The sequence below is a fragment of the Hippocampus guttulatus genome, chromosome 6, assembly GCF_054856545.1.
Source record: "Hippocampus guttulatus isolate MCC_2025c chromosome 6, RoL_Hgut_1.0, whole genome shotgun sequence".
Taxonomy (NCBI): Eukaryota; Metazoa; Chordata; class Actinopteri; order Syngnathiformes; family Syngnathidae; genus Hippocampus; species Hippocampus guttulatus.
The window spans coordinates 3,816,156-3,842,604 of record NC_141266.1 but is presented as its reverse complement, the minus strand read 5'-3'; the positions used below and the strand labels follow the sequence as shown (position 1 = coordinate 3,842,604).

The 26,449-nt window shown below is 41.6% G+C and overlaps 1 protein-coding gene across 1 annotated transcript in view; it reads right to left on the bottom strand.

Moving 5' to 3' along the window:
• Positions 1-3,542: 3,542 nt before the first annotated feature.
• The window catches only part of LOC147203323 (CUB and sushi domain-containing protein 3-like), a 299,067-nt gene continuing 276,160 nt past the window's right edge, over positions 3,543-26,449 (bottom strand). Inside the window, exons 60-64 of the mRNA XM_086114399.1 lie at positions 22,308-22,466; positions 21,651-21,763; positions 17,819-17,906; positions 12,628-12,769; positions 3,543-11,382 (exon numbers count right to left, since the gene is read on the bottom strand). Of these exons, the coding sequence (XP_085970525.1) occupies positions 11,223-11,382; positions 12,628-12,769; positions 17,819-17,906; positions 21,651-21,763; positions 22,308-22,466 (662 nt within the window). The 3' untranslated portion in view covers positions 3,543-11,222. The remainder of the gene's footprint in view (positions 11,383-12,627; positions 12,770-17,818; positions 17,907-21,650; positions 21,764-22,307; positions 22,467-26,449) is intronic.

Below are 26,449 nucleotides of genomic sequence, written 5' to 3'. Positions count from 1 at the left end.
GCCAGGCCTGATATGTGTGCAAAGTTTCACGAATTTTTGCATGTTTAAACACTCAAAATCAGCTTTGTTTTAATGGCAGACTGCACATTGTCACGGCAACAGCGGTTTGCAAAAATTCACACACTTTGTGTGGCAAAATCATGAAGGCTAAAACACTCTTCTGAGAAAATATGAGGTAAATCTTGTTAACCATCTCGAAGAAAAACATCAAAGAATAAAACATATTTCCTTTAGCCAGTAGATGGCACTGCCATGACAATGAAAAATAAGTTCGTAAATGTCTTCATACCTGGACTATCATCAAATGTAAATGGTAAACGGGCTGTTGCTTGTATAGTGATTTTCTACCCCGTGTACTCAAAGTGTTTCACACTGTTACCTCATTACAGCAACAATACAGCCTCCCAATTGGGGACACCAAAGGATGGGAATCCGGGGTGTACCTTATATTTTGGCCAGTTAGGCCACCCCATTAGGCACGCCTAGGAACATGAATATGGTCAAAATATTGGTGACAACTAGGAATGAGAATCCGAGGTGCATCTAATATTTTGATCAAGATGGCCACACCATTGGGGAAGTCTACACCAGTTAGTCCGAACCTTAATCGAACCAAAAGTAGATACAATACTTTGTATTGCTGTGGCCCTTTTATGCTTTGAGCCTTCATTCTGTCAGGCTCGATGTCTCACAGTATATAAACTCTGATTACTCAGTGACACGTTGTCAGTTTGTCGAGCTTTCTCTCAGTTTGAGTGTCAGCTTTTCTCTGTCCGTGTCTTCTGCATCCAGCCCTGCTCTCTCGAGTTAATTTGTATTTTCGTAGACAAGGACTTTTACTTTTCCAATTATGTGTCATCTCAGCCTCTGGGTCCAAATTCTGCCTCTCATGAGACACTTTGTGCAATCTAATAGAACCTAATTTTGTTCTCTATGTCACAATAACTTGCTGGCATAGATGGATGAACAAAGATAGGTTATTTGTTAATTTTTTTGATCAATTAATTGAAATGTGATCATTTCCGCGCACACTTGAAGAGCTCTCAGGGCATACCATTTAGCCCTGGCCCACTGGTTGAGGATTACTGGTGTACACACACTAGAATGGCTAGCCCATTGGCGGCACAAAAAAAAACACAAGGTGAAACACTCACGGCAGTCTCAATTGGAAACAGGAAGCTAGAGAACAACTGGAGAGCAGAGACACATGTGGAGCAGATTCATTCATTCACTCATTCATTTTCCGAACCTCTTTATCCTCACTCGGGTCGCGGGAGGTGCTGGAGACCCTCCCAGCTATCTTCGGGCGGTAGGCGGGGGACACCCTGAACCGGTTGCCAGCCAATCAATCGCAGGGCACACAGAAAAGAACAACCATTCGTGCTCACACTCACACCTAGATACAATTTGGAGTGTTCAATCAGCCTGCCATGCATGTTTTTGGAATGTGGGAGGAAACCGGAGGACCTGGAGAAACGCACGCAAGCACAGGGAGAACATGCAAACTCCACACAGGGAGGCCGGAGCTGGAATCCCGGTACCTCTGCACTCTGACGTCGACGTGCTAACCACTCCACTACTGGGCCGCCCTTCTGGAGCAGATGTATCGGCAAAATCATCTGGTATAGGGAGAGAGTTTGGAACTAGCTTGAGAAGCCATCTGATTGCCTGCAGGTGTGGTTTAATGAGCCCTGCTCTCCAGCAGCTCTGCCCCGCCTTCCTGCATTGCCCTGGCTGAGAGACTGAGAAGGAATTTTGGTTTTTTGAGAACACTCAAGACAAGAAAAGAGTACAAATCACAACCATAACACTCAGCCTTTACACAATAAAGTACTGAATCGGAATAACCTACCTGTGAAGGCCTTAACCTTCACACAAATACAGCCTACTTACCGGATAAACTGCTGGTTCTTCTCTGGTTGTGCAGGGCAGATTCAAAATTAGGTGCTCGTAGACATGCAGCTTGTCTTCCATTTACTGAATCGGATATGCTGGACTCCGATTGGCTTTGCCTACACGGCTGTCATGCGATTTTGTAGCGTTGCTTCTATTTTGTGCAGTTTTGGTCCACAAGGCCCGGGCGTGTCCCATCCCAAGTCCGGCGCACAGTCACGTCTGTTCCTATGTTTGCAATTATGTTAAAATTAGACTCTGTATTATTTTTAGTATGACTGTAGTATACAATGCTTTGTCTTTACCCTGTAATGCCTAACCCTTCAAGGAATAGCCAGAAAAATCTGATTTTTGGGAACTGAGATGTTCATTAAAACCCTTATAACAAAATCCACCAAAATATTTTTGTCATATGTTGTTTTAGATATTTGTCGTATCACATTGATAAGCATTATGTAGATTACATCTGAAAATGATAATTTGGGGAAAATCATATTTTAATAAACCTGCAGTACCAAATTTGATACAGATGATTTAATGCAATATAAAGAATGAGTTACTTAATGAAGTTGCATGTTATCAAATTTGATACAAATGGCATTATAAGGTTAACACTGACATGCATATATGTTTTTTAGGATGACAATATGTAATCATGTTGTGCAAATTGTAGAACAATCTCAGATGTTTGGCTTTTTTTCTGCTTCATGTCGCATGACAACTGTCATTCTTGTTGCCTGTTGCTGCTTCACACCACCTTGTGGCAAAGCAATGCTCTGAATTGCTATTTAAAAAAAATATACCTGTATATTTTTTTAATGGGATCACGGAACCAAAGGGTTAAATGCATGTCGAGCGTAAATGTAGCATACGTCTACCACGTCATTTGCTGACAGACTGTGACTGAGTGTGGTAGCTTGCCACCTCTTTAATCACAAGTGGACTACAATGACTTGAGGAACCAAGTTAAAGGCATGGAGAGGTCCTGCCTTTAAAATGTTAAATTTATATTTATATTGCCTTTATAATGTTAAATATGTTAATATGCAGGACCTCTTCACACACTGAAGAGGTCCTGCAAATGAATACATGGACCAAATGTATCTCACAAAGCATTCTGCAACCAAGAACTTAAGCGGGGAATCGGAGGAGCACATCAAAAGGTTCTCTCACCTTAAAAAAAATCAATAAATGGTCATTTAAATCCACAATTATTACACTGTTGCTTTAAACAAATTAAAATCAGGGTGGCACCGCCATATTTTCAAAATAAGTTTCCACTTTCAAGACTGACCGATGTTGTCTTAGGCACGCAAAAAAATATGCACGGTGGGAATACAATCACTGACTCATCAATTGTTTGAATATGTGGCAAATGTGTTAAAATCGTTATTGTTCAAAAGAATTATTGGTACAGTATGTTGTTGCCGGCAACCGTGTGTGGAGGTTCCCTTGGACAGTGGTAATATCAATTCTGAACTGAGCAGTGGTCAGCAAAAGGAAAACTCATAAAAATGAAGAAAGATGGGCAACTGCAGCAACATTTAGTTCTCTCTCAGGGCTTACATTCTAATAAGTGTTGCAAAGTAGCGAGCTTCATTATTCACACAGTGATGTTTGTAATGAGAAAGAAAAAAAAAGAGCAACGCTGAACTTGATTTTGTATTTTATTATATAAATTAAGGTCATTGTCAATTAAGGTCATGTACATTGCTGCTAAAGAAAAAAAATATACAAAACATTTTATAATCATATATGACATTTACATGTGAATTTGACAGATTTTCAATAACTTACAAATGCATTATTTGAATAAAAAATATATTTCTTTACAAAACATCTGTGTATGTACATATTCATTTATAATATTTCAGAAGGGTATAGCAATGTTTGAAGGTTATTTCTGATCTGAACTTACCGGTACTCTGCTTTCACCAGATGCATCTTTTAAATCCTCCTCCATAAGAAATATGCGCCTTGTAAACTATGTTACATATTGAGAACACAAGACATCTCACCAAAGAATTCCATCAAGTCTGAAAAGTGTGTAAATGTACAAAATGTAACAGCAATGACAGAGGTACAAAGTACAACAGTGAATCAATCGCCTCAAAGCCCACATGCAGTTGAACCATGAAACTATGAGCACATACGCTCACGTGCACTTTTGCTCAGCATCGTATTACATACAGCACACAGTATGTGGATTAATGCAGTAAATGTTATGCCTCCCTTGAAAACATGCCCAAACATTATTAAAGGCACTCCTATGTTGTCGAAAGGATCAAACAGATGGAAAATCTCATACTGATGGTGGTTCATGTTTGTGCGATTCTTCTTTGTTCATGTTTGTTGCACATTTATTGGCAGCAGCTGATGACTCACTGTCAGTGGGCATCAATGAACAAGATCAAGGCCTTGTACTCATCAAGCGTTTTACAATGTGCACGTCGATCGAGAACACAAAATGACATATAATAAGTGCTCACTTACATTTGCTAGGTAAAGGTACTGAGTGAGATCGGAAATGTGGGGAACCCCCCCCCCCCCCCCCCAAAAACAGCCAATTAAGCTGCAGCAATGGTGTGTGTGCTGTGTATGCTCCTGGAATAGGGTAAATAAAATAAACAAAAAACAAAATCAATAAAAATATGTAAAGGATGGGGGTTACTGGACATTTCCATCCATGGACGCTCGGGACCAGCAGGGTAGAGTGTGACTTATAAGAAAGAATTGGCTGCATACAATGGGCAGATCTCAAGTCTCTGAATTGCAACGTTCCTAGCTCCTTCCTTCTTGATTACTAGGACGTTGTTCTCATGCCGCCATATTCAGGACCATCTCAGTTGTCTTAAATGTGCATCAAGTTACGTGTATGAAGGTGAATACAGGTAGACATGTGACCCGCTGTTTTGGGGCTGGGTGCCCATGATGACGCTAAGCTCGTAGGGACGACGTGTCTCGATGGCAAAAAACAGAAATAATGAAGATGCTGGCACACTGTGCTGCACACCAGAGGCAAGATCTTAAGCTTCGGGTCAGGTCGGGCCTAAAATGTCAATCGTTGCTTCGGGTCGGGCTTCTCTCTCTCGCTGACTTTTTAAAAATAAATATATGTTTATAAAAATGTGTACTAAAACGATGTGTGGATACTCAACTAAGGAATACTTGTTTTAAAATAAATAATTTGCATAAAACAGAGAAGGCGCTGTCATGTAATTGCGATATAACAACTAAACAGGAGCCGCAGAGCCAGAGCATGCTCTGCGCACGTGAACGCCACCCTCTTAATAATCTTCCCCTCTGCAAGTCTGCATCTTTTTTTGCCCAATATGGAGGAGCAAGAAGTTAAGGATAAACTGAAGACAGGAGAACTGAAAAAACAAACACGCACCGGAAAGAGTGAGTTGTGGAAAAGCTTCAAATTGATTGTTGAAAATGCTACAGAACCTTGCGTTGGCTTCGCCGAATGAAGTCAATGTGGCGCTTTGCTTTCATATGAGAGCAAAAAGACTGGCACCTCGAAGCTGAGCAGGCATTTAAACAGCTGTACTGGCAAAATTGATGATCGTCAAACATCTATATTATCACTTGTTTCAAAAAAACGCCCCTCTTCGCGCTAAGCAGGCCATCACAGACAAGTGTGTGGACTTTTGCTGTCAGGACCTTAGACCATTTTCAGTAGTTCATGGCAAACGTTTCAAAAGTCTGGCCTAAGAACTGATCAATGTTGGGTCAACTTGCTTATTTATATATTATGTTAAATTACTCTTTACAGCAGGCTTGATTTTACTGTGATTTTTTTTTTAATTCCTATTTATTTTGTTTCAATGCTTCTTAAAGCAGGTTGTTTTTTGTGTGTTCCGATGCAAATCATTAAAATAAAGAACGTGATTCTTTATTTATTTATCTGGTTTATTTATGCCGATTTATTGTATTTCTGTGTTCTTGCTCTTCGATCATTTCATTAGATTTTCCATTTTCAGACCAAATTACAGATAACGAAAATTGAAACCTTTATGTAAAATTCTGTTCAAACAAAACTATCGAAATAACAATTTCATATATCTTTTCCCATTTATTTGATTTGCATTCTATTTAAAGCCTAGTGGGCTGCAGTATTTCTCCGTGTAAATAAGCAAATGCGCATCCAGATCTCTCTTTGTCTGGCCTCTTATTCTGTGTTTCAAAGTTATTTTGTTGTGCAAATGTATTATCATGTTCATTAAAAATATGGAGATTATTTTAACGTTGAGAAATCTGCCAAAAATACCATGGGATAAATTGAACTAAAAATTGCAGGCCATGAAATTTTCATAAAGTGTTGAAACTTGTACGTAGATATCTGGATGAATGCAGAATGCCCTGTCAGTGTCAGAGCTAGTAGTGTGGGGCCATGATGCGCAAGAAACACCGTGAGAAAATCAGTATCTTGTCACAACTGACTGTGATGTTGCTACCCAAACATCACAGTGCACTGAGGCGTTTCGAGGCCGTGAATAGTTTTGGCCACGAGAGACCGTGGTTCGCAAAAAAAACGGAAGTCGCCTCATCACAACACGTACTGTACTAAACTCTTGCAATGACAATTCAAAGAACTCCTTTCTGTCTCTGTCTATTATCCACCCATTATTGTTCTTCTTTGTCTCGCTGCTTCTCTCGCTTAAAGTGCCGCGCTCGATTCTTAAGTACGTACTGCTGCTGTGGTTTATGGCCCAATTTTCAACCCGTCAAAATGACGGACGGCCTTAAATTTTTCCCGTCAACTCTTAAAAAAATCCATCAATGATGGAAAATTGCCGGTTAATGTACTCTCTGCAGAAACAGAAATATAAAAGATGTAAATGTTTATACAGTCTTGTTTAACTTAGATTTCGTTACAAAAGACAGGCTTTAATTTGTTCTCATAAATCACACCTCCTCCTCCCGAGTCCTCACAAATAAAATAGGACATTTCGGGTTTTCTTCGGGCTCAGGCGTGCAAATCAAGTTAATTGGTCGGGCTTGGGCTTTAATACCCGCGGGCCGGGTCGGGCTGGATTTTTTTGGCCCGATCTTACCTCTACTGCATACGGTTGCACACAAAGCTCTACAATTACGACAAGGGAACTGGAAATAAGCTTTCAAAGGCCAAATTATTTTGGGTTTTTATTTTCAAATGTTCTGTCTTGATAGCACATGTTTTGGGATTGACAAAAGATTAAACCTCATGAAATGAGCAATAAGCAAAATAAGACTTAATTTCAATGAGCATGTCACACAGGCTACAGCGTGCTGGCCTATCTCCATATCTGTGAGTAGGAGGATCGACCATCAAGTAGGTTCTACGGGCTAGTTCAAATCGAGGGGTCACTGTATCAAATGTAGAAGGTTATGGTGCCTCGACAATGACATATGAAAATATGTGTGTGTGTGCGTGTGTGTGTGTGTGTGTGTGTGTGTGTGCAACACAAATGGAAGAAATACTTAAAATTTGGTAATCTTCCATTTTATTCAATTCTTGATTATTTTAGTTAGAGTAAGATATCTTGCTGAGTGTCTGTTCTATTCTGGATAGTTTTTAAGCCTAAAATGATTAAATGACATGGGCTCATGGTAACCACACGTAACCTACCACCTATTTCTAAGGTACGTAGTAATTATTTTGTCAAATGTACTTAGCAACAAAGAACTCGAGTCATATAACTTGACTTGAGCCGACTTGAATCGCTCATTTCTTGACTTGCGACATGCTTGGCATAAACTTCTGAAATCGCGACTTGATTTTGACTTGAACTCATTCTGTTTACATTTAAAAATCAATTTTACTTAATTAAAAAATATATATATTGTGCACCTTTTGTTTTCGAGGGCTGAGGCTACCCTCATAAAGCGAGTGATATATGGAGGATGCTCCAAAGAAGAATAGGTTTGGTTTCAAGGATTATCTTTCTGGTTAAACTGGGAAAAAGACAATAGCAATGTTCAACATTTGCAACTCAAGGATTAGAAAACAACATGTACGACTTTTCCCTCCACCTTTCAGACACAGCTTAGCTTGCTGTGTAAACTGTGAAGTTAAGCTAGCTTAATTAGCTCAACAGTTTAGCTTATCAATAGCTGATCAAATTTAAACTAAACTTCATGCCACTTGTGAATTTAAGTGAGAAGGCAATAAAGTGATAGATCAGACATTATGGAGACTGTTATCTTGAAATGCTTCCATTAAAAAAAGCGATTGCAGTTAAAGCATAGAAATGTGTACAGACAGACTCTTGTGGCGTTTTGAGATGTCAGTGTCCAGCATCATTGATGTTGCATGGCAGCCTGTAACCTAATGCATGTCAACTTGACAAAACTTAATAAAGCAACAACCTACAAAGTTGGACAAAGTCAGTGCCTCGAATTGATCAATTTACGCACACAAACAGATTTGCTAAACACACTGGTCCCAAAAACAACACCATTGTGTTGTTCAGGGGTGCCCAAACTTTTTGGACCGAAGATCTACTTTTCGATCAACTAACCTCACGGGATCTACCCTTACTGGCACGCACGCGCACGCACGCACGCACACACACGCACGCGCACACACACACACACACACACACACACATACACGCACACGCACACGCCATGATGAGAAACAGCCTGAAACTGAGGCATGCGATGCACTTTTGCAGCCTGTTAACTATCGTAGCTCACACGTACCGTTTTAAAGTGCTTCCCTGGGCCCTCCTCGGTTCATATTCTTTGCCCGTGCCCTCGGTGAATTGTACACGAAGCAAACTCTGAATGAGAATTATGACGATAAAAGAGAGAGCGCAACAGCTCTTATCACAAGCTGCAATTGCAGACTGCTGAGTGCTAACAACGTCCGGTGACGTAATCACGCGCCACCGTAAATTCAAGATTTACCTGCTTTATTTTATTTTTTAAATATTTATTTTGTGAAAATGAGACTGATAGGATGATTAGGGTGCAGCGTACATTTACACAAAAAAATATTACTAACATGTACAAAGACACACAAATGGTTGTTTGTTTGTTTTTTCTCCTCGACACTCCTCGGATCTACTTCGGACCTGTCTTAGATCTGCCGGTAGATCAGGATCGACGTAATGGGCACCCCTGGTGTAGTTTGTAAATCTGCTAATTACGATACACAGTTACTCATGAATAAAGTATTACGTCAATATTTATAATCATAGTTATGTGAGATACTGTAAGCAAACGTAAGTTTAAAAAATGCATTCTCCTATATATCATGATACATAACTTAATTTGATACCCTTAAGTTGTTAATTTTTAGAGATATAAATTTACTTTTTGTATGTTCATTTAACTTTTAGTTGGAAATGTATTTTTTGTGCGATATATACAGTATATTTCTTATCATGATAATATTGTGACTGAGCAAGATTGTATGACTTGACTGAAGACTTGTGAAAGCTACATAATGACGAGACTCAATTTGCTTGAAATTTGGAGGCGACCCAACTCGACTTGACTTGTTTAATATTTTTTCTACAGCAGCTTGAGACTTGCAGTTTATGATTTCAGGCTTGCACGTATGCAACTTACTTCCATCTCTGAGTTGCAGTGTTGATTTTATTTTAATTTACTGTAATCCCACTTGAGTCTTAGGGCATTACGTGGACATTTGTCATGAAAGTAATAATTGGGCGACAGTGACTGATGACTTATAAAGCATCAATGGTGTGATGAGACATCTAATAGTGTTGCCTCCATATAATGAACGAGGAATTTGTCCCTCCTCCTGACGTGCTTCTCTGTCAGTCTCCTCATCACTATGATACTAACATGGGGAAGGAGAACCTAGGAAGTTGCAAATGGAGAAGTAACATGAGCCCATAATGTGTGCACTATAAGGCACAGCTTCCCTCAAAACAACAAGCACAATAACTTGTACTCAACAATAAAGATGTGGAAGTTGCATCTTGGAGTAATATAAGAAATCAAGAAAGCGTAAGAGCTAATCTTAACTAAACTTAAAATGACAGATTGATATTTGGCATATTTGGCTTGTGATCATGTATGAAATGTTCTAAAACCTGGTCAACACTGCTGCACAAATGCTTAAAATTGACGCTAAATAGACCCTGTAAAAATGATGCACAAATGTTTCCCTTTGAGATCATGGATGCCTCTTGAGAGGGGTTTCATTCACTTTAAGAGTGGAGTTACATATAATGATCCAAATACAGCCCATGAAAATAAATTACTTTGGATCATTTCAATATACTTGTTGAAACCTTCCCCCAATATGACCAACACACTCAAAAGTCGAGACTTATGCAGAGCACTTTCAACACTCACATTTAAACACATTTCTGTGGATGAACAAATTAATAGCACACAAACATAGTGGTAAACATAAAATAAATAATCTGACAATACTGCACCTTAAAAGTGAAATCTTTCCAATTGGAACTCGAAAAGTGGCACTACACTTCAGTAATTAAACTGAGGCCCACATAATTTAAAAACAACTTTAAAAAGATGAGAGACCCAACCATAGTCGAAGAGAAGAAACTTCTCATTTTCCTGCCACTTGGAAAATAATACACCTCAATGTTGAGGCTTAAAACAAAACAGAATGTGTGGGACTCATACATCCACAAAAAGGTTTATATCCATTTTCTGATCCATTTATCCTCACAAGGGTCGCTGGGAGTGCTGGGACCCATCCCAGCTGTCTTCAGGCAGGGTACACCTTGAAGTGGCTGCCAACTCATTGCAGGGCTCACAGAGACGGGCAACCAAACACGCTCACACTCAACACCCAGGGACATTTTAGAGTGTTCCATGAACCTGTCACGCATGTTTTTGGAATGTGGGAGGAAACCAGAGTACCCAGAGAAAACCCACGCAGGCACTGGGAGAACATGCAAACTCCACACAGGAAACCCTGCACGTCTGCACTGTGAGGCCAACAGACTAACCAGTCAACCACCGGGCTGCCCTGATGTGGACATGAAAATCAAATTCAAAATGTCTCACTTGGGATTGTGATATAATTACCCGAAAATGCATACAACTATTTGACCAGAGGCTCTTATCTCAACACTCACAGAGTGTAGCAAGCCCCTCATCTTCTTCGCCAACTTATAAGAAGGCGATGAGGCATTCTTCTTCCTCATTTCCATTTCTTACCTTTTGTGTGTACACTGCAAATGGCAAGGGACCCCTCATTGTTGGTGAAAGTGTGCTTTGTATTTCTGAGCAGCTCTCTGACATTGTTTGGCATTAACCAGAAAAAAACTCTAAATAAATCCATATATATTCATGTTAAGGAAACAAAGTCTTTCTTGCAGATGCTGCAGGCATCAAACCATGGTGCAGATGGTGTTGAGACTGGGGTCAAAGCGGACGACTTTCCCCTCGGCAGTTTTTGTGTTGGTGTTGTACATGGGATTCTCAAATGTAGCCTGTCCGTTGTTGTTCTCGTGCACAGAACATCCTGTGTACTGCGCTTTGTCCGTTTTCCTGTGGATTAAGGAAAGTCTTGCAAATTATTTGAAGGAAAGCGTCCCAATTATCCTTCCTCTTTCTGAACCAATAAACATGTGTCCATTAGCCCGCTGTGGACAGCTGCAGTTCGTAAATGAGCCCCAATGGCAATTATTTTTGAAAAGAACACTGCTAACTAACATAATGAGTGGAAAAGTAACCTACATAACGCAAATATACAATGCTCCAACATTTTACAATGCAAACTATAGTGGTACCTGTACTTACAAAATTATTACGTTCTGGAAGATATTTCTTCATGAGAAAATGTAAGTAGAGACGCATTTTCCATGTAAATGCCCTTATCCGTTCCAAGCCCACCAAAATTCAGACACAAATGCTTTATGAAGCATAAAAATGCATCAAAATATGTAACAAATACATGTTACATTTAGATTATTGCACAATAAAATGAGAGTTGTGCATAATGTAAAAAACAAAGAATAAAGAATAACAATGATGGCCATTTAACTTAATTGCGTCCTCATCGTTTTTCGCCCTGTTTAGTTCATGTTCCCTCTCAGAAGTGGTTTTTGCCTGGTATTTTGAAAAGAACTGATGCAAGGACATTTGCGTTTGTTGGCTTTTAACAATCCTTCGAAAATGTCCAAGGCAAACATCAGCATAGTGAGCGATCGATCGCTTGAATGGTGAACACCTTTTCTGGGTGATTCACATTTACGTAAAACTATCGGAACGCCTCATGGCCGGAGAGGCGAATGACGAGGACGCTGCATAAACACATATCTATCCACACACACACACACACACACACACACACACACACACACACACACACACACACACACACACACACACATTTGGTAGAGGTTCCTCTTAGCCAATGGGATGCCAGGATGATGCTCAGTAATCGCCAGTGGCAAAGCAGTTATAAGTATGTTGCGTTCAGGAACCTCAGAGCTGCGACGCATCCCATACACTGTATTTTTACCTTTCGTATGTTGAAATTTCATTTGTAACAAGAGGCATTATTTTCCTGTTGAGGTGTATCGTAACTTGAAAATTTCGTATCAAGAGACGTTCGTAAGTAGAGGTACCACTGTATATTAGAAAGCATGGCATATGCTTCTGTTTAGAAGTGAATTGGATGATCACAAGTTGACCATTATTGCATCATTGATTTAAATCTTGCAAAAAAATGATAGTGTACTGTATCTAGTGAAGAAATGGATGGATTGTGGAAATGGATAGATCACATACCTCTGTTTGTAGAGATAAAAACCAAGTCCAGCCAAGATGAGGGAAAAGAAAGGCACAAGGATCGCAACAGCAACAGAACTGCTGTTGGTGGATGTATTGGTTTCAGGGTCACTGAGCGTAAAATTCTCTCTCACACTCAAACCTGGACAAAAAGGCAATAAAATAATTAAAATGGGTGTCAATAGTGAATGTTAGGAGGGGTATATGGTCCTCACCAAAAAGAAAAAAAACATTATGCAAATTTAGTTGACATTACCCCTCCCTGAGCTGTCATCTTATTGTGTCGGATGTGTTTGTGTGTCCCAGTGATCCTAGGAGGTAAACCGTGTTCAATTTCATGCCCGTGGTGGGGTCAAAATGTCCAGACAAAACACGACTCAAAAGAATTTCAATGATGGCTCCTTTTAATGGATCCAAGGCCAGAGGTGGGGCTTCAGGGCATGGAACCGGTGGCCTGCGAGCTGCTAAGGGTTTGTCCAGGCAAAGCCCCAAAAGATAATGTGAGTCTCCCTCCCCATGGGTTCAGCACCTGTGGCAGGGGCCAATGGGCTCGGATGCCAAGTGAGCTGGCATGGGGGCACTGCTGACCTCCATTAGAGATGTTGTGAGTAGGGTGGGAGAACGCTTCAAAGACCTCCTCAATTCCACCGACACACCTTCCTATGAGGAAGCTCAGTCTGGGGACTCTGTGGTGGGCTCTCCTATCTCTGCCGTTTATGTTGCCAAAGTGGTTAAAAAGCTCCTCTGTGGTAGGGCCTTTGGGGTTGTTTCAGCCTGTGTTCCTAAAGGCTCTGGAAGTTGTGGGGCTGTCCTGGTTGACACACCCCTTCAACATCGCATGGACATTCAGGACAGTATCTTTGGATAGCAAACCCTCTTTTGCAGTCCCCCTTTTTAAGAAGGCGGACTCTAGGGTGTGTTCTACGTACAGAGGGATCAAGCTCCTCAGCCTTCTTGGTAAGGTCTATTCACGTGTGCTGAAGAGGAGGATCTGTCCGGAAGTTTACTGTCAGATTCTGGAGAAGCATTGTGTTTTTCGTCCTGACTGTGGTGCATGTGGACCAGCGCTACTCTCTCAGCAGGTACCTGGAGTGTATATGAGAATTTGCCCAGCCAGTCTTCGTGTGCTTTCTGGACTTGGAGAAGGCAAGTCCACCAAAGTACAACCAGTATCAACTGTTTTGTCCACACTGCTGGCAGTAATTCATATTCATTTCCAGTGAGGGTTGGACTCCTCCAAATGACTTTTCTCAGCAGTTCTGTTCATAACATCTATGAACAAAATTGCGCAACTGAGGCATTGAGGGGGTCCGTGTTGGTGACCTGAGTATTATCCATCCATCCATCCATTTTCCGATCCGCTTTATCCTCACAAGGGTCGCGGGGGGTGCTGGAGCCTATTCCAGCTGTCTTCGGGCAGTAGGTGGGGGACACTCTGAACCGGTTGCCAGCCAATCGCAGGGCACACAGAGACAAACAACCATCCGCGCTCACACTCACACCTAAGGACAATTTTGAGTGTTCAATCAGCCTTCCATGCATGTTGTTGGAAGGTCGGGGGAAACCGGAGTACCCGGAGAAAACCCACGCAGGCCCAGGGAGAACATGCAAATTCCACACACGAAGGCCGGAGCCGGGATTGAACCCACGACCTCTGCACTATGAGGTCGACGCGTGAACCATTGGATCACCGGGCCGACCTCCTCAGTATTATGTCTCTGCTTTTTACAGAAGATGTGGTTCTGTTGGCTTCATCAAGCCACAATCTCCGAGTCTCGCTAACAGCACTTGGCAGCTCAGTGTGGAGCAGTTGGGTTGAAAAACACCACTTCAAATTCAGATTCATTGTCCTTATTTGGAATAGGGTGGAATGTCCTCTCGCAGTCAAGATCTTTCTTCACGTGGAAGAGTTGTATCCTGGGGTCTTGTTCACAAGCGAAGGAAGAATGGTGGAGGAGATTGACAGGCACATCTTTGCAACATCTGAAGCAATGCTGAGTCTGCATTGATCAATTGTGGTAAGAAAGTGAAGACGAAAGGAAAAGCTTTTACTTTATGGGTTGATCTAGTTTCTTACTTGTAAATTTCCCCAGTGTGGGACTAATAAAGGATATCTTATCTTATCTTATCTTATCTTACCAACCAAAGAACAAGGTTGCAGATACAAGTGGCCGAAATTAGTTGCCTATGCAGGTTGTCTGGGTTCTTTATTTGAGACAGGGTGATCTGGAAGGGGCATAGAGTTGAGCCGCTGCTCCCTAGCATTGAGAGTAGACAGAAGAGGAAGTTCTGGTGAAGTGTCCTACTTGGAGGAAATCCTGGAGGCCACCCAGGACACACTGGAGAGACTATGAACCCTATTTTTTTCAGACTGCTTCCTGTGCGGCCAGTGTAAAAACGGTCGCAAATTAACTTCCATGCCAGGGCAAGTTCAGTTTACATTGTTTGGGAATTTGACAGCATTTACAGCAAAACATTTTAGGGCCAAAGTATCGTCTTCAATTTAAGTTGCTCCCCCATTTATAAATGTGTCAGAAATGCTGGTACGAGCGGCAAAGTTTAATCCAAGTTGAATGTTCTATCATCTTAATTGTCTCTTACATTAACTTGTACATACCTCAAAGAATTCAAGCTGTTAGATAATTATAGTTATAAAAGAGAAGCTGCTTGCTGGATTACATATGATCCGATTACTTGAGTAATCACTCGTACTGTTGATTCACAAAATAATCACTTGCACCCATTTTTACGCTTAGTGCACGGTACCTGACAACTAAATTAGAACCCTTTATCCACAAATGTTAAAACTAGACAATGCAAAGCAAAAGCCATATATCAGCAACACCCAGAAACGCTGCTTCTCTGGGCCCAAGCTTATCTGAGATGGACAAACGCAAAGTGGAAAATGTGTTGTGGTCTGAAAGTCAGTACGTAAAATTGTTCTTGGAAAGTTTGAACATCGTGTCCTCCAGGCGAAAGAAGAAAAAAACCATCCAGATTGCAAAGTTTAAAGGTTATTGAGTCTAAATTATCGTCTTCAATTATAGTCGAATAAAGTAAAATTCCTTGAAAAAAAAGTCACAATTTTCCACTCAACATGGAAGCCAGACTGATGCTCATGCAAATCAGCACCCGTGAATATTTAACAAAGGTAAGAAGAAATATTGTTCAGATGTGTCACTTTTGTACATCTGTGTTCCCTGTCTTATAGCAAAGATTCCATGACTTTAAAATTACCTGTACAATATTCTATTCTTGTACATGAAACTCTGCCTATGGTAACATCTACTGTTGCTCCAATGTGTTTTTGCTGTGCTGTCGTTATTTCTGTTTTTTTGTTTCCTGTTTAATCCGTGCATTTTGCAAGCACTTTTTGCCAAGTAAATCAATTTGGTAACTTTCCTGGAGTTTATATTTTTTTGTATGTATGCACTCTGGCTGGTGAGCGTATGCATACAAACAATTTTAGAAGTATTATTTTGAACATATATTTACACTACACACTGATTTTTAACCGGGTCAGTTGCAGTCTCAGTCTGTCACTGACGGACTCCTGTTTCCCTGACAACTGATGGAAACACACACCATGTATGGTGCATGTTTGTATGCAGGGGCGAATATACACTGGGGTTGCTTTTAGCAGATTGCATTGACGATGGGTTGATCTCATTCCTCTAATTAAGGCGTGTCAAACGTATTTTTTGTCGCGGGCCACATTGTAGTTATACGGTTTGCCTTGGAGGGCCATTATGAATTTTGGGAAACCATATAAATGTTCAATCACCTCCACATATTACATACACAGTGCCCAACAAATTGATGGATAACTAGTTTTAAAATCAGAAGTCAAGAATAATGACTGTGATTGTGAATTTCATATGAGAATTTAAAATTTTGGTCCAGACTTCAACAAGCATCCATTAACATGCTTGATTTGCTTTCACGGGCCACATAAAATGATGTGGCGGCCAGATCTGGCCCCCAGGCTTTGACTTTGACAACTGCACTCTAATTGCTTGTTCCTGGGTCCTAGCTCCTCTGCCTAAATGCCAGCACCTTTCACCAGGAGCGAGGAGGTAGAAGTGTTTTGGGGTAATGAGGCAATGGATCCTTGATATCATCATTTGATCGCAACGTCAGCTACAGATGACAAATGTCACAAATGCTCTGTCTGTGTGTCAGAATTATGACTATCACCACAAATCTCCCCTTTCTGTTTTATGTTTCAAGTGGGATTAAATGAAAGTCAAATATCAACACTGTTCCACTGCAGATGCACTGGACTGGCTGTTGAGAACATAGAAATCTATTATCTTTGTTTGAGTGTAATGTTTGATGTATGTGTATATATTTGTATATAAACCTTTATGGTTATAGTTTTCTTTTATAATTGGGTGAAATGATTTATCTCAAAAATATTTTATAAACAATTACTTCCAGTTTGGGTCAGGAATGCCTGATGACGAGTCAGTGAGTGATTGTTCGCTGGAGATAAAAACAAGAGCATCATGTTGTGTCATGAAATTTTATTATGTTTGATTTATATACTACTGGTTTAGAGGACGCTCAGTGTGTGTTATATTTTGCCCCCTAATTGAATGTATCAGTCAAAGACATTCTTGTAAATATTAATTGATGATTTTATTTAGTTTTCATGGTGTCCTATAACGGACGAGCAATAAAACAATTGTGGACATCAGAACGAGGCCTGGTTCTTGACCGGAGTAGATACACTGCTCATGCTGCAAATGCACGTGGCGAAGTAAGTTGTATGTTCTCTACACCTGACATGCCGACGCCGAAGATCTGACAGTGGTGATGAACTGTAATTTTGTGAAAATAATGATGAAAGATTGACCGACTGGGTGACAGTCATAAAATAGCGGTGATGAACTGTAATTTAGTGATGATGGAAGCGCGTTTAAAATACCAATGATGGAGTGACGGACTGACATGACAGACTGATGATGACGGACGGATGGCCCTGGTCACTGTCGAATGACGGACGAGCAAAATTTACTGACGTGCCCGCTTCTGCATTCATCTACAGGTATCTGTCTTCTCAACATAGTCATTGTAGTTCTTAGGTAAAATGCCTCCAATGTGTCATGAAAATGTAAATCGCACAATCGAAAGAAGCTATTGCAAGACATGCAAATTAGACTTCTCACACACACTGGCGAAGACATACCTAGTCTCTGTAGTCCAAACTGTCCGTAGTCTTTAGCCTGTATAAAGCCTTGGTAGACAAAGTTGCTGCCTTCAGGCTCAGCTGAAACCTGGAAAAGTGGGGGAAAAAGCAGAACTAAAGAGAGTGTTTTGTTTCAGCTACATGTGTAGAATTGTGATTTTTTTTGGCGGTGCGGCCAATTTTGTGTCACTGTTTTCGTGCTGGGTGCAAGTCAAGAACAAAAAGCAGTGTGTGCACATAGGTGGTTGACTTTATTTTGATATTTTGCTGTACTTTGCGCCGGTACATTTGGGCATAACAGAAGTCTTTGCTTTTGTGCACCACTCTGAGATGGAAGCGGACTTTTCTCGGCCAATCCTTGCAGCATCTCTCATTTGCATCACATTCATGGCGGTTGTAGAGCACACCAAGGTCCGCCGTGCCTGACTGAACCACCCAACTTGGGGATCGAACCCAGCACAGACTAACCGCTGAGCTCAAAGTCCAGGCTGCCGGCTCGCAGAAATGGATATACGTTGGCATCTGTTAGTACCCGGAGAAAACCCATGCAGGCACGGGGAGAACATGCAAACTCCACACAGGAAGGGCGGAGCTGGAATTGAACCTCTGCACTGTGAGGTCGACGCAATAACCACTCGACCACCGGGCCATGAGTTGCAACGTAAGAGGACTAAACCATCCTATGTAAAGTGCTCGCCTATGTGAAGACATTGAAAGCAAGAGGTACTATTTTTTCAAGAAACGCACAGGGCATCAAATAGATCTAAATTAAAGAGAGGAGCATATCACAATCTCCATTTCTGAACTAAATTCAAAATTTTTGTGGTACAGCTATTGTGATTGGTAAACTTGTACACACACAAAGATCGTTAGAGACAAAAATTTGTTTTGTTACTGTACAGCAGGGGTGTTCCAAGTTTGGTTCTCAAAGGCCGGTGTCCTGCCTGTTTTCCATCTCCCCCGGCTGCAACACACCTGATTCAAATCATCAGGATCGTTCTAATGCTGCTTCATAGCTAGCTGATGAGCTGATCATTTGATTCAGGTGTGCTGCAGCTGGAAAACAGGCAGGATAGCGACCATCCAGGCCCGTAGCTGGACGTGCCTGCTGTGCAGTGTTGGCCATAAAATATGCTGGTGATATGTTTAGTTGCTATGGGCCAAACTGGAGTAACCCAAATTATAGGGTCATCTATCTAAAATGGCTACACACCACTTAATCTTACTTGATGCTGTTATTGATCCATCGCTAGATTGCTCCAAAACCTTATTCGGTCATCCGTCTAAATCTGTGTCAATCATGAAAAAAAAATCTTAAATGAGCCTGAAATCGTAATCTCATTCGAGATGCATAAAGCCTTTAGTTAAATTTGTCTAATTTTAGTATTTTTCTTTTTCAAGGTTTATTCTTGATCTTACCAGAAATTTAATTTAGACCTTGTAGATTTGAACCTTTGTGACCTGACTTGGACTCGATATAGGTGGACTTGACTACAGCCCTATTGGGCGCGAAGGTGGTTCTTGAAAAAGAATCTGGTGGGCTGGCCCTACCCAATTTCCTGCATAACAGCTGGGCAGCGAATGTAGACAGATTATTTGAATGGTGTAGAACAGGGGTGTCCAAAGTCGGTCCTCAAGGGCCGCTGTCCTGCCTATTTTCCAGCTCTACCAGAGCAACACACCTGATTCAAATCATCAGGATCGTTCGAATGCTGCTTCAGAGCTGGCTGATGAGCTGATCATCGGAATCAGGTGTGTTTCAGGCGAGAGAGCTGGAAAACAGGCAGGACAGCGGCCCTCCAGGCCTGGAGCTGGACATGTCTGGTGTAGAACCCTTATTGAAGGGGTGTGGCTAGGACTGGACTCTTGTGGAACAAATATTCTTGAATTTCAACCTTTCCAATTTAATTGATATGTGCCCCTCTACTTTTTGTAGTGGCTTCACGTACCAACAATTCGATTCTAGGAGGATGCCAGTGTACAGAATGCCAACATTTCGATCACACACAAGCTATGATGTCAATGCTTTTAGTTGGTAATTTTCTCTTTGAACCCTCTCTGATGGACACGACTTTTTATATCTGGACCAAAAATGGCGAAAGAAGCGTGAGGGACCTGTTTGTAGATGTCTCATAGGTCTTTTTGGATTATTATTTAGAGGTATCCGATGCAAATTTATTAGGTTAATTGTTGTGTGGCCTTATCTCTAATCCTTCTTTTTAACTTCCCCCCTTGCTATTTTTTGTGTTCATTATGTGACTTTGTCTTCTGTTTGATTCATTTTCCATTTGCAATGATGTTGAAGGTGACCTATATGGTGGAATAGAGGTCAACCAAATCCGACTTAATCATATATTATTTCGTAAATTACCGCCCTTGTATCACATAATGGAAGTGTTCTTTGTTGGAAAAAACAGTACAAAAAAAAATGAAAAGAGTGACATTTTAAGAAAAAACATAACCGCTCTCCTTCTGCCTCAAAAATGGTTTGATCCACCCCATGCTTCCCATCTTTTCTAGACTGTCTTCTGAGGGATGAGCATGATTTGTCCAGAGCTAAACCTTCCAGTCATACCTATAGTCTGGTGGTGAAAGTATGGCTATTTTTTTGTCACTTTTTAAGTACTGTACACCAAATGGTGATTGTGTGCGCCACGCCCAGTCTCTTGTCATAAGTCGGAGGGCACTGTCTTCTGATTGGTCAATGCTGAAGAATCGATCAAAGGATGATGAAGGACATGCCATACTATGCGGCAAGATAAACAAAAATTCTGACATGCTAGACTTTCGTCCCTGTGGTCGTGAAGCGTGTGTGTGTGTGTGTGTGTGTGTGTGTGTGTGTGTATATCTACAGTCAGGTAGCCTCATCATGGATATTAGATGGAGTGCCAGGTTCCTTTAAGAGCGTTGATGGTCTATCGAGAATGATGGATCAATATATCATTATATCGTTATATTGTTTATTAAATATGAAGCACATTTTTGGTTATCTTATTACCCATTTCAACTAATACATTGTAAAAAATAAATAAATAAAAAGGCCCGACTGGCGTTTAAGGGACATAAGTGAAAAATCCACAAGCAAATGGAAGGCCACCATTGCATTTACCAACTGCTCCCACGCCTCCTCAATGCTACATCGGCCATCTGTTTAATTTAATCCATGCCCGCCGTGGCATACAGTGGCTGTTTTATAACATTTAATGTGTGTGTGTGTGGTTGTCATGGCATATTGCTCTCTTTAAGCAGAAAAATGGGAAGGACCCCCATGCTGAACTGAATGTCCCCTTATTGGATGTGCTTTGTTCAGCACCCCTAAAATTCTGATCCTCGAATAAACCCTGGATCCTTGTCTGGTAATTCACTGCTCTTACTCAGAAATTGTCAGTGGGGAACACTGACCAAAAAGACAGTGTAAATATATGCAAAAAAAGAAGAAATGATTCACTCCTTTGTGGTCATTGTTTCTACACATGCATCTGTTCTCCTGGTGCTGTAAGAATGTCATAGGATAGAAAAAAGTGCTTGTGTTTTTCAACTGTGTAAATCTAGCCATATAAGAAGTGATCCAAATGATAAATACGCACACATTTTCTTTTTACAGCACACAAAATTTGACCGATGCATTTTCATAGTGGGTACAAACTACTCAGACCACCATGGGTTTGGGGGCATCTTCCCAACACACATGGCTAGGGTGCCTTGCTCAAAGGTACGTCAGGCATGTGCTGCACATTCACTCTCTGTGTTCCAATCATACTGGGGACAGTTGAGTGTTCCAAACTATTAGAATGACACTGGTTAGCTTCTCCTGATTTGTGTGTGATCTTACAAATCCTTCCATTGACCAGGTCTCCACCATAATCCGACTCAGGGAGCTGTGGGCCAGCGCTTTCCTGTGGTCTAGCAGAAGTGTCAACCTCGCCTCCTGGTGCTTGTACACCCCTTTGGAAGAAAATACCAGAGGCAACAAGGGCGATAAAATCATCATATCTTCAAGTTACACATTTAAAATGTACGCGTACCGTAATCAATTTTTTAATTCAATAGCAAGGCCAAGAGGAGTTCTGAGGTCAACATGAACCTTGATATATAAAATCAAATCACTTCATCCACAAGTCTAAAAAGAAATTTCTTCTGAGGCATTCCTCAGGGCCACATGCCAACAGAATAACCAACATGAAAGCCTCAATGCTGCTGGCCAGAGAGACATTTGCATGCCTCTGTGAACAATGCCGGAAAAGGCAAGGAAAAATGAGAAAACAGTCGAGATGTGTGAACACTTCAGTGAGCAGCTTGTCAGTCATTCCATGCGAACTAATATATCCGTCTTTAGAGCCAATAAGTAATTTCCACTCTCATGCATGAGATCGTTTTGTGATTGACTGATTGATACCGGTCCCCCTGAAATAAATAGAAATGACACACAGATGCAGTGATGAGAGGAAAGGGGAGGATGGCGGAAACAGATGATTTATAGATGGCTCACCAGAGAGTAGAAACTCCATGCTACTGTCGTTTAAAGTTACATTCACTTTTCCTGTTGTAGTATTAAAGCTTGTGACTGTCATCGTTATTGGCTGCTTCTGTCCCTTGTAATCATAGGAGCCTTTCCACAGGAAATCAGGGGCAAAGACGTCCTCAGGAACTTGTGGAAAAGAGATGCATTCTTTTTGACAGAAATAAGGAAACACAATATTCACACAATCAGAATTTAAATGATTCAAATGACATTGTACATTATAACAACAACAAAAATATTGACTCAAGCCAAGTTGAATGATGATTATATACGCAGTTGAGGCCGCATATCAAACTGTGCAATTAGGCAATTACGAGATTACTTCCCCAAAAGAAAAATCGAGGTTTCACTAAAAAGTGTAAACCTGGAGTGTCCAATTCTGGTCCTTAAGGGCCACTATCCAGCATGTTTTAGTTGTCTATTTAAATGGTCAGTTCATCAGCAAGCTCTGAGAAGCCCGATAGCCAACCTGATCATTTGAATCAGATGTGATGGAGGAGGTATGCTTTGAAAACATGCTAGATAGGGGCCTTTGAGGACCGGAGTTGGACACCCCGATGTAAACCATTGATTAGCCTCAAAAACAGGTCAGATTAGAGTTTGCCATGAAACATCTAAAAGAGCCTGTCCGGTTGTGGCACATCTTATGATCTCACGAGACAAAGAGCAAATGGTACTTTCCCCTGGATGAAAAATAGACCATTACCCTCATTCCCTGTTACAAGACAGGTATGCCAGGGATGTCTCAATGGAGACCATAAGCTTGCCCATGTAGCTGCATGATAATCACACGCACACATCCCAGTTATCATCGCCTTCGTTAGATTACTATTTTTTCCCCCCATACTGAAACTTGAGCTGCTCAAACGGACTGAGCTGCTCATCCGACTGGTTGCGTTACCACCATCCATCCTCCCCATTCACTACATGTAAAGTCTTGAGATCAGTCTTAAATGTCTTTTGAATGTATGCTGCATGTGTTGAGGTTTTTTTTTTTCTAATGCTCAAGCCATGCTTCCTTTCCTCTCTTCCCCTCTCGTTTTTTCTGTTCAGATCTAAGATCGTGGGGCACTAAACAGCGAACCGCGAGGCTTCTCATTTTGTCTCCCTCTGTTGGTCATTATTTTTGTTTATGTTTCTCTGGACGGGTTGGGAAGGCACCTTCTTTGTGTGTTTTACAAACTCAGCCATGAAATCTTATTCAGATTCAGATTCAACCAAAATGATGGAAAGCGAAAAGTATGGAGAAGGGAAATAACTGGATGTCTTATGTTTATTGATTATGCAACTGCTGGCAAAAGCAACAGAATTAATTCTGAAATGTTTCAGACTATATTATCTGCTCATATTCGATCAAATACTTCAAAACTGAACAAACGCAACCAGAGTTTTTCAAGGCATAGAAGTGGAATGTTCTGCAATGGCCCAGCCAATCACCTGACCTGAATCTGATTGAACATGCATTTCACTTGCAGAAGACAAAAATAAAAGGACAATGCCCAAAGAACAAGCAGGAACTAAAGACCTGGCATCAGCAGAGATGAAACCCAGCATCTGGTTTCAGGCTGACAGACTTCAGGCTGTCCTTGATTGCAAATGATTTGCAACAAAGTAATCAAGATTTCAGACTGTCCTTGAATGCAATGTTAGCTATTTCACTGACTCTACTTTTGGTCTCTTGAAAATATGGAGGGGATATGAAATCTGTTGTAATTCCTACACCCTTCAACTGTTTTGGTTGTAAATACCCTAAAATTAAAGTTACACTTAAAGCACATCTCGATTGTCTCATTTCAAATCCATTGTGGTGTTGTACAGATCAGGAATGCTGAAAATCACGTCAATGCCCAAATATGCTTGCTATCCATCTGTCCGTCCATCTATCTAAGAAAAAACCCCACCTCATCTTAAAATCGTATCTGAATGAAAACGTGCCTCAGCGGAGGAATTTTCATATCTGCTTGATGTTGTCTGTGCTGCTGTTCGTAGCCGCATTGGGCACTTAAAACATGAAATAGAAACGTGTGGGTATGTACAACATCTGTGTCCAAGCTCAAGTGTGTCCAAGCTCAACTGCTATGAAAAAAGATGTTTGCACCTTATCTCCATTGTGTTAATGGAGGAAGAATACTCCATACTTATTTGTACATGCAAGTGGAGTTCATTCAGGTACAGTGACACATCGCTGGAAAATCAGTCCAGATGTTGTGCTTGCTTTCTGACTAAATTATCGACATATTATTCTTTTCTCCTTTATTAGACTATTTGAGTTTGAGAATATGTATTGGCAAATTAATAACACATGTAGCATGATACCCTGACCTTCTGCTCTGACCAGAAACAGCCACGAGTTGACTTTTGGATGACAATGTCCACAGACGTGGGGCCTCATTTTTCAAGCCTGTGTAGTAGGCACACAAATGTGCATAATTCATTCATATAAATATTTCCGCGTAAAGCAAGAAAGGAGATATCTTGACAAAAGGGTTGCCCTGTATAGAGTAAAATAGAACGTGAACATGACAATTCGACCAGCGCAATGCAATACAAATGGCAACAAACATGAAGAATCAAGAATCACCCCAGAGGCAGCTGATGGGTACGGGCTGCCTAAGCGGAATGCGGCTTCAGCGGTCGCTGATGGCAAAAACTTGGGCGTGGGAAGAGGGCGGTGAGGCCACGGAAGCTGACTTCTCAGTAGGGGGGAGCAGTTCACCATTAACACCGTGTACAGTGGGGATGGAGGACTGCTGACCTTGACGCGGGACGTTTTGAGTCGGTGAGCAGAATACTTAGAAGACCTCCTCAACTCCACCAACACTCCTTCCTTAGAGGAAGCAGAGTCTGGGGACTCTGAGGTGGGTTCTCCTATCTCTGAGGTTTAAGTGACCGAGGTGGTTTAGAAGCTCCTCAGTGGTATAGCCCTGGGGTGTAGGAGATCCATTCGGAGTTCCTCAAGGCTCTGGATGTTGTGGGGCTGTTCTGGTTGACACACCTCTGCAACATAGCATGGTCATCAGGGAGAGTGCCTCTAGATTGGCAGAAAGGGGTGGTCTATTCAGGGGTGCTGGAGAGGAGAGTTCGTCGGGAAGTCGAGTCGCAGATTCAGGAGGAGCAGTGTGGTTTTCGTTCCGGCTGTGGAACAGTGGACTAGCTCTACACCCTTAGCAGGGTCCTCAAAGGTACATAGGAGCTTGTCCAACCACCCTGCTTGTGCTTGTAGACTTGGAAAAGGCATTCAACTGTGTCCCTCGGGGAATTCTGTGGGGGGTGCTTTGGGAGTATGGGGTACCGAACCCCCTGAAACGGGTTGTTCAGTTCCTATACCACCGGTGTCAGAATTTGGTTTGCATTGCTGGCAGTAAGTCGGAATCGTTTCCAGTGAGCATTGGACTCCACCAAGGCTGCCCTTTGTCGCCGATTCTGTTCATAACCTTTATGGACGGAATTTCTAGGTGTGGCCGAGGTGTTGACGGGGGTCTGGTTTGGTGGCTTCACCATTGCATGCCTGCCTTTTGCAGATGATGTAGTACTGTTGGCGCCTTCAAGCATGGCTCTCCAACTCTCCCTGGAGCATTTCGCAGACGAGTGTGAAGCGTTTGGGATGAGAATCAGCACCTCCAAATCTGAAACAATGGTTCTCATTCGGAAAAAGGTGGAGTGCCCTCTCCAGGTCTCGGAGTTTTAGTATCTTAGGGTCTTGTCACGAGTGAGGGCAGGAGGGTGCGGGAGATTGACAGGCGGATCAGAGCAACGTCTGCTGAGATGCGGACTTTGTGTCTGTGGTGGTGAGGAAGGAGCATGAACATGAAATCCAGGTTGCTTGCTGTTTTATACCTATGGTTGAAATCACACATCGATGCTAACCAGGTGTCATGCCAGTGCAGAATTCCAGAAAGTCCACATCAGGAGCCAGTGTTTTTGTCCTGGCCAGTGATTCAAGCCCATCACTGCACGCAGTAACAATGCACAGCAACTTGCGGTCCGACTTCCCAGCTAAAATGCACGAAATCTGTGATGATTTCCGGCCTCTTTTCCCATCCGCTGCAAAGCCGCAATGAGCTACTTTCTCCAGTGTGACTTCTACTACCGTCAGCTTTCACATCTCA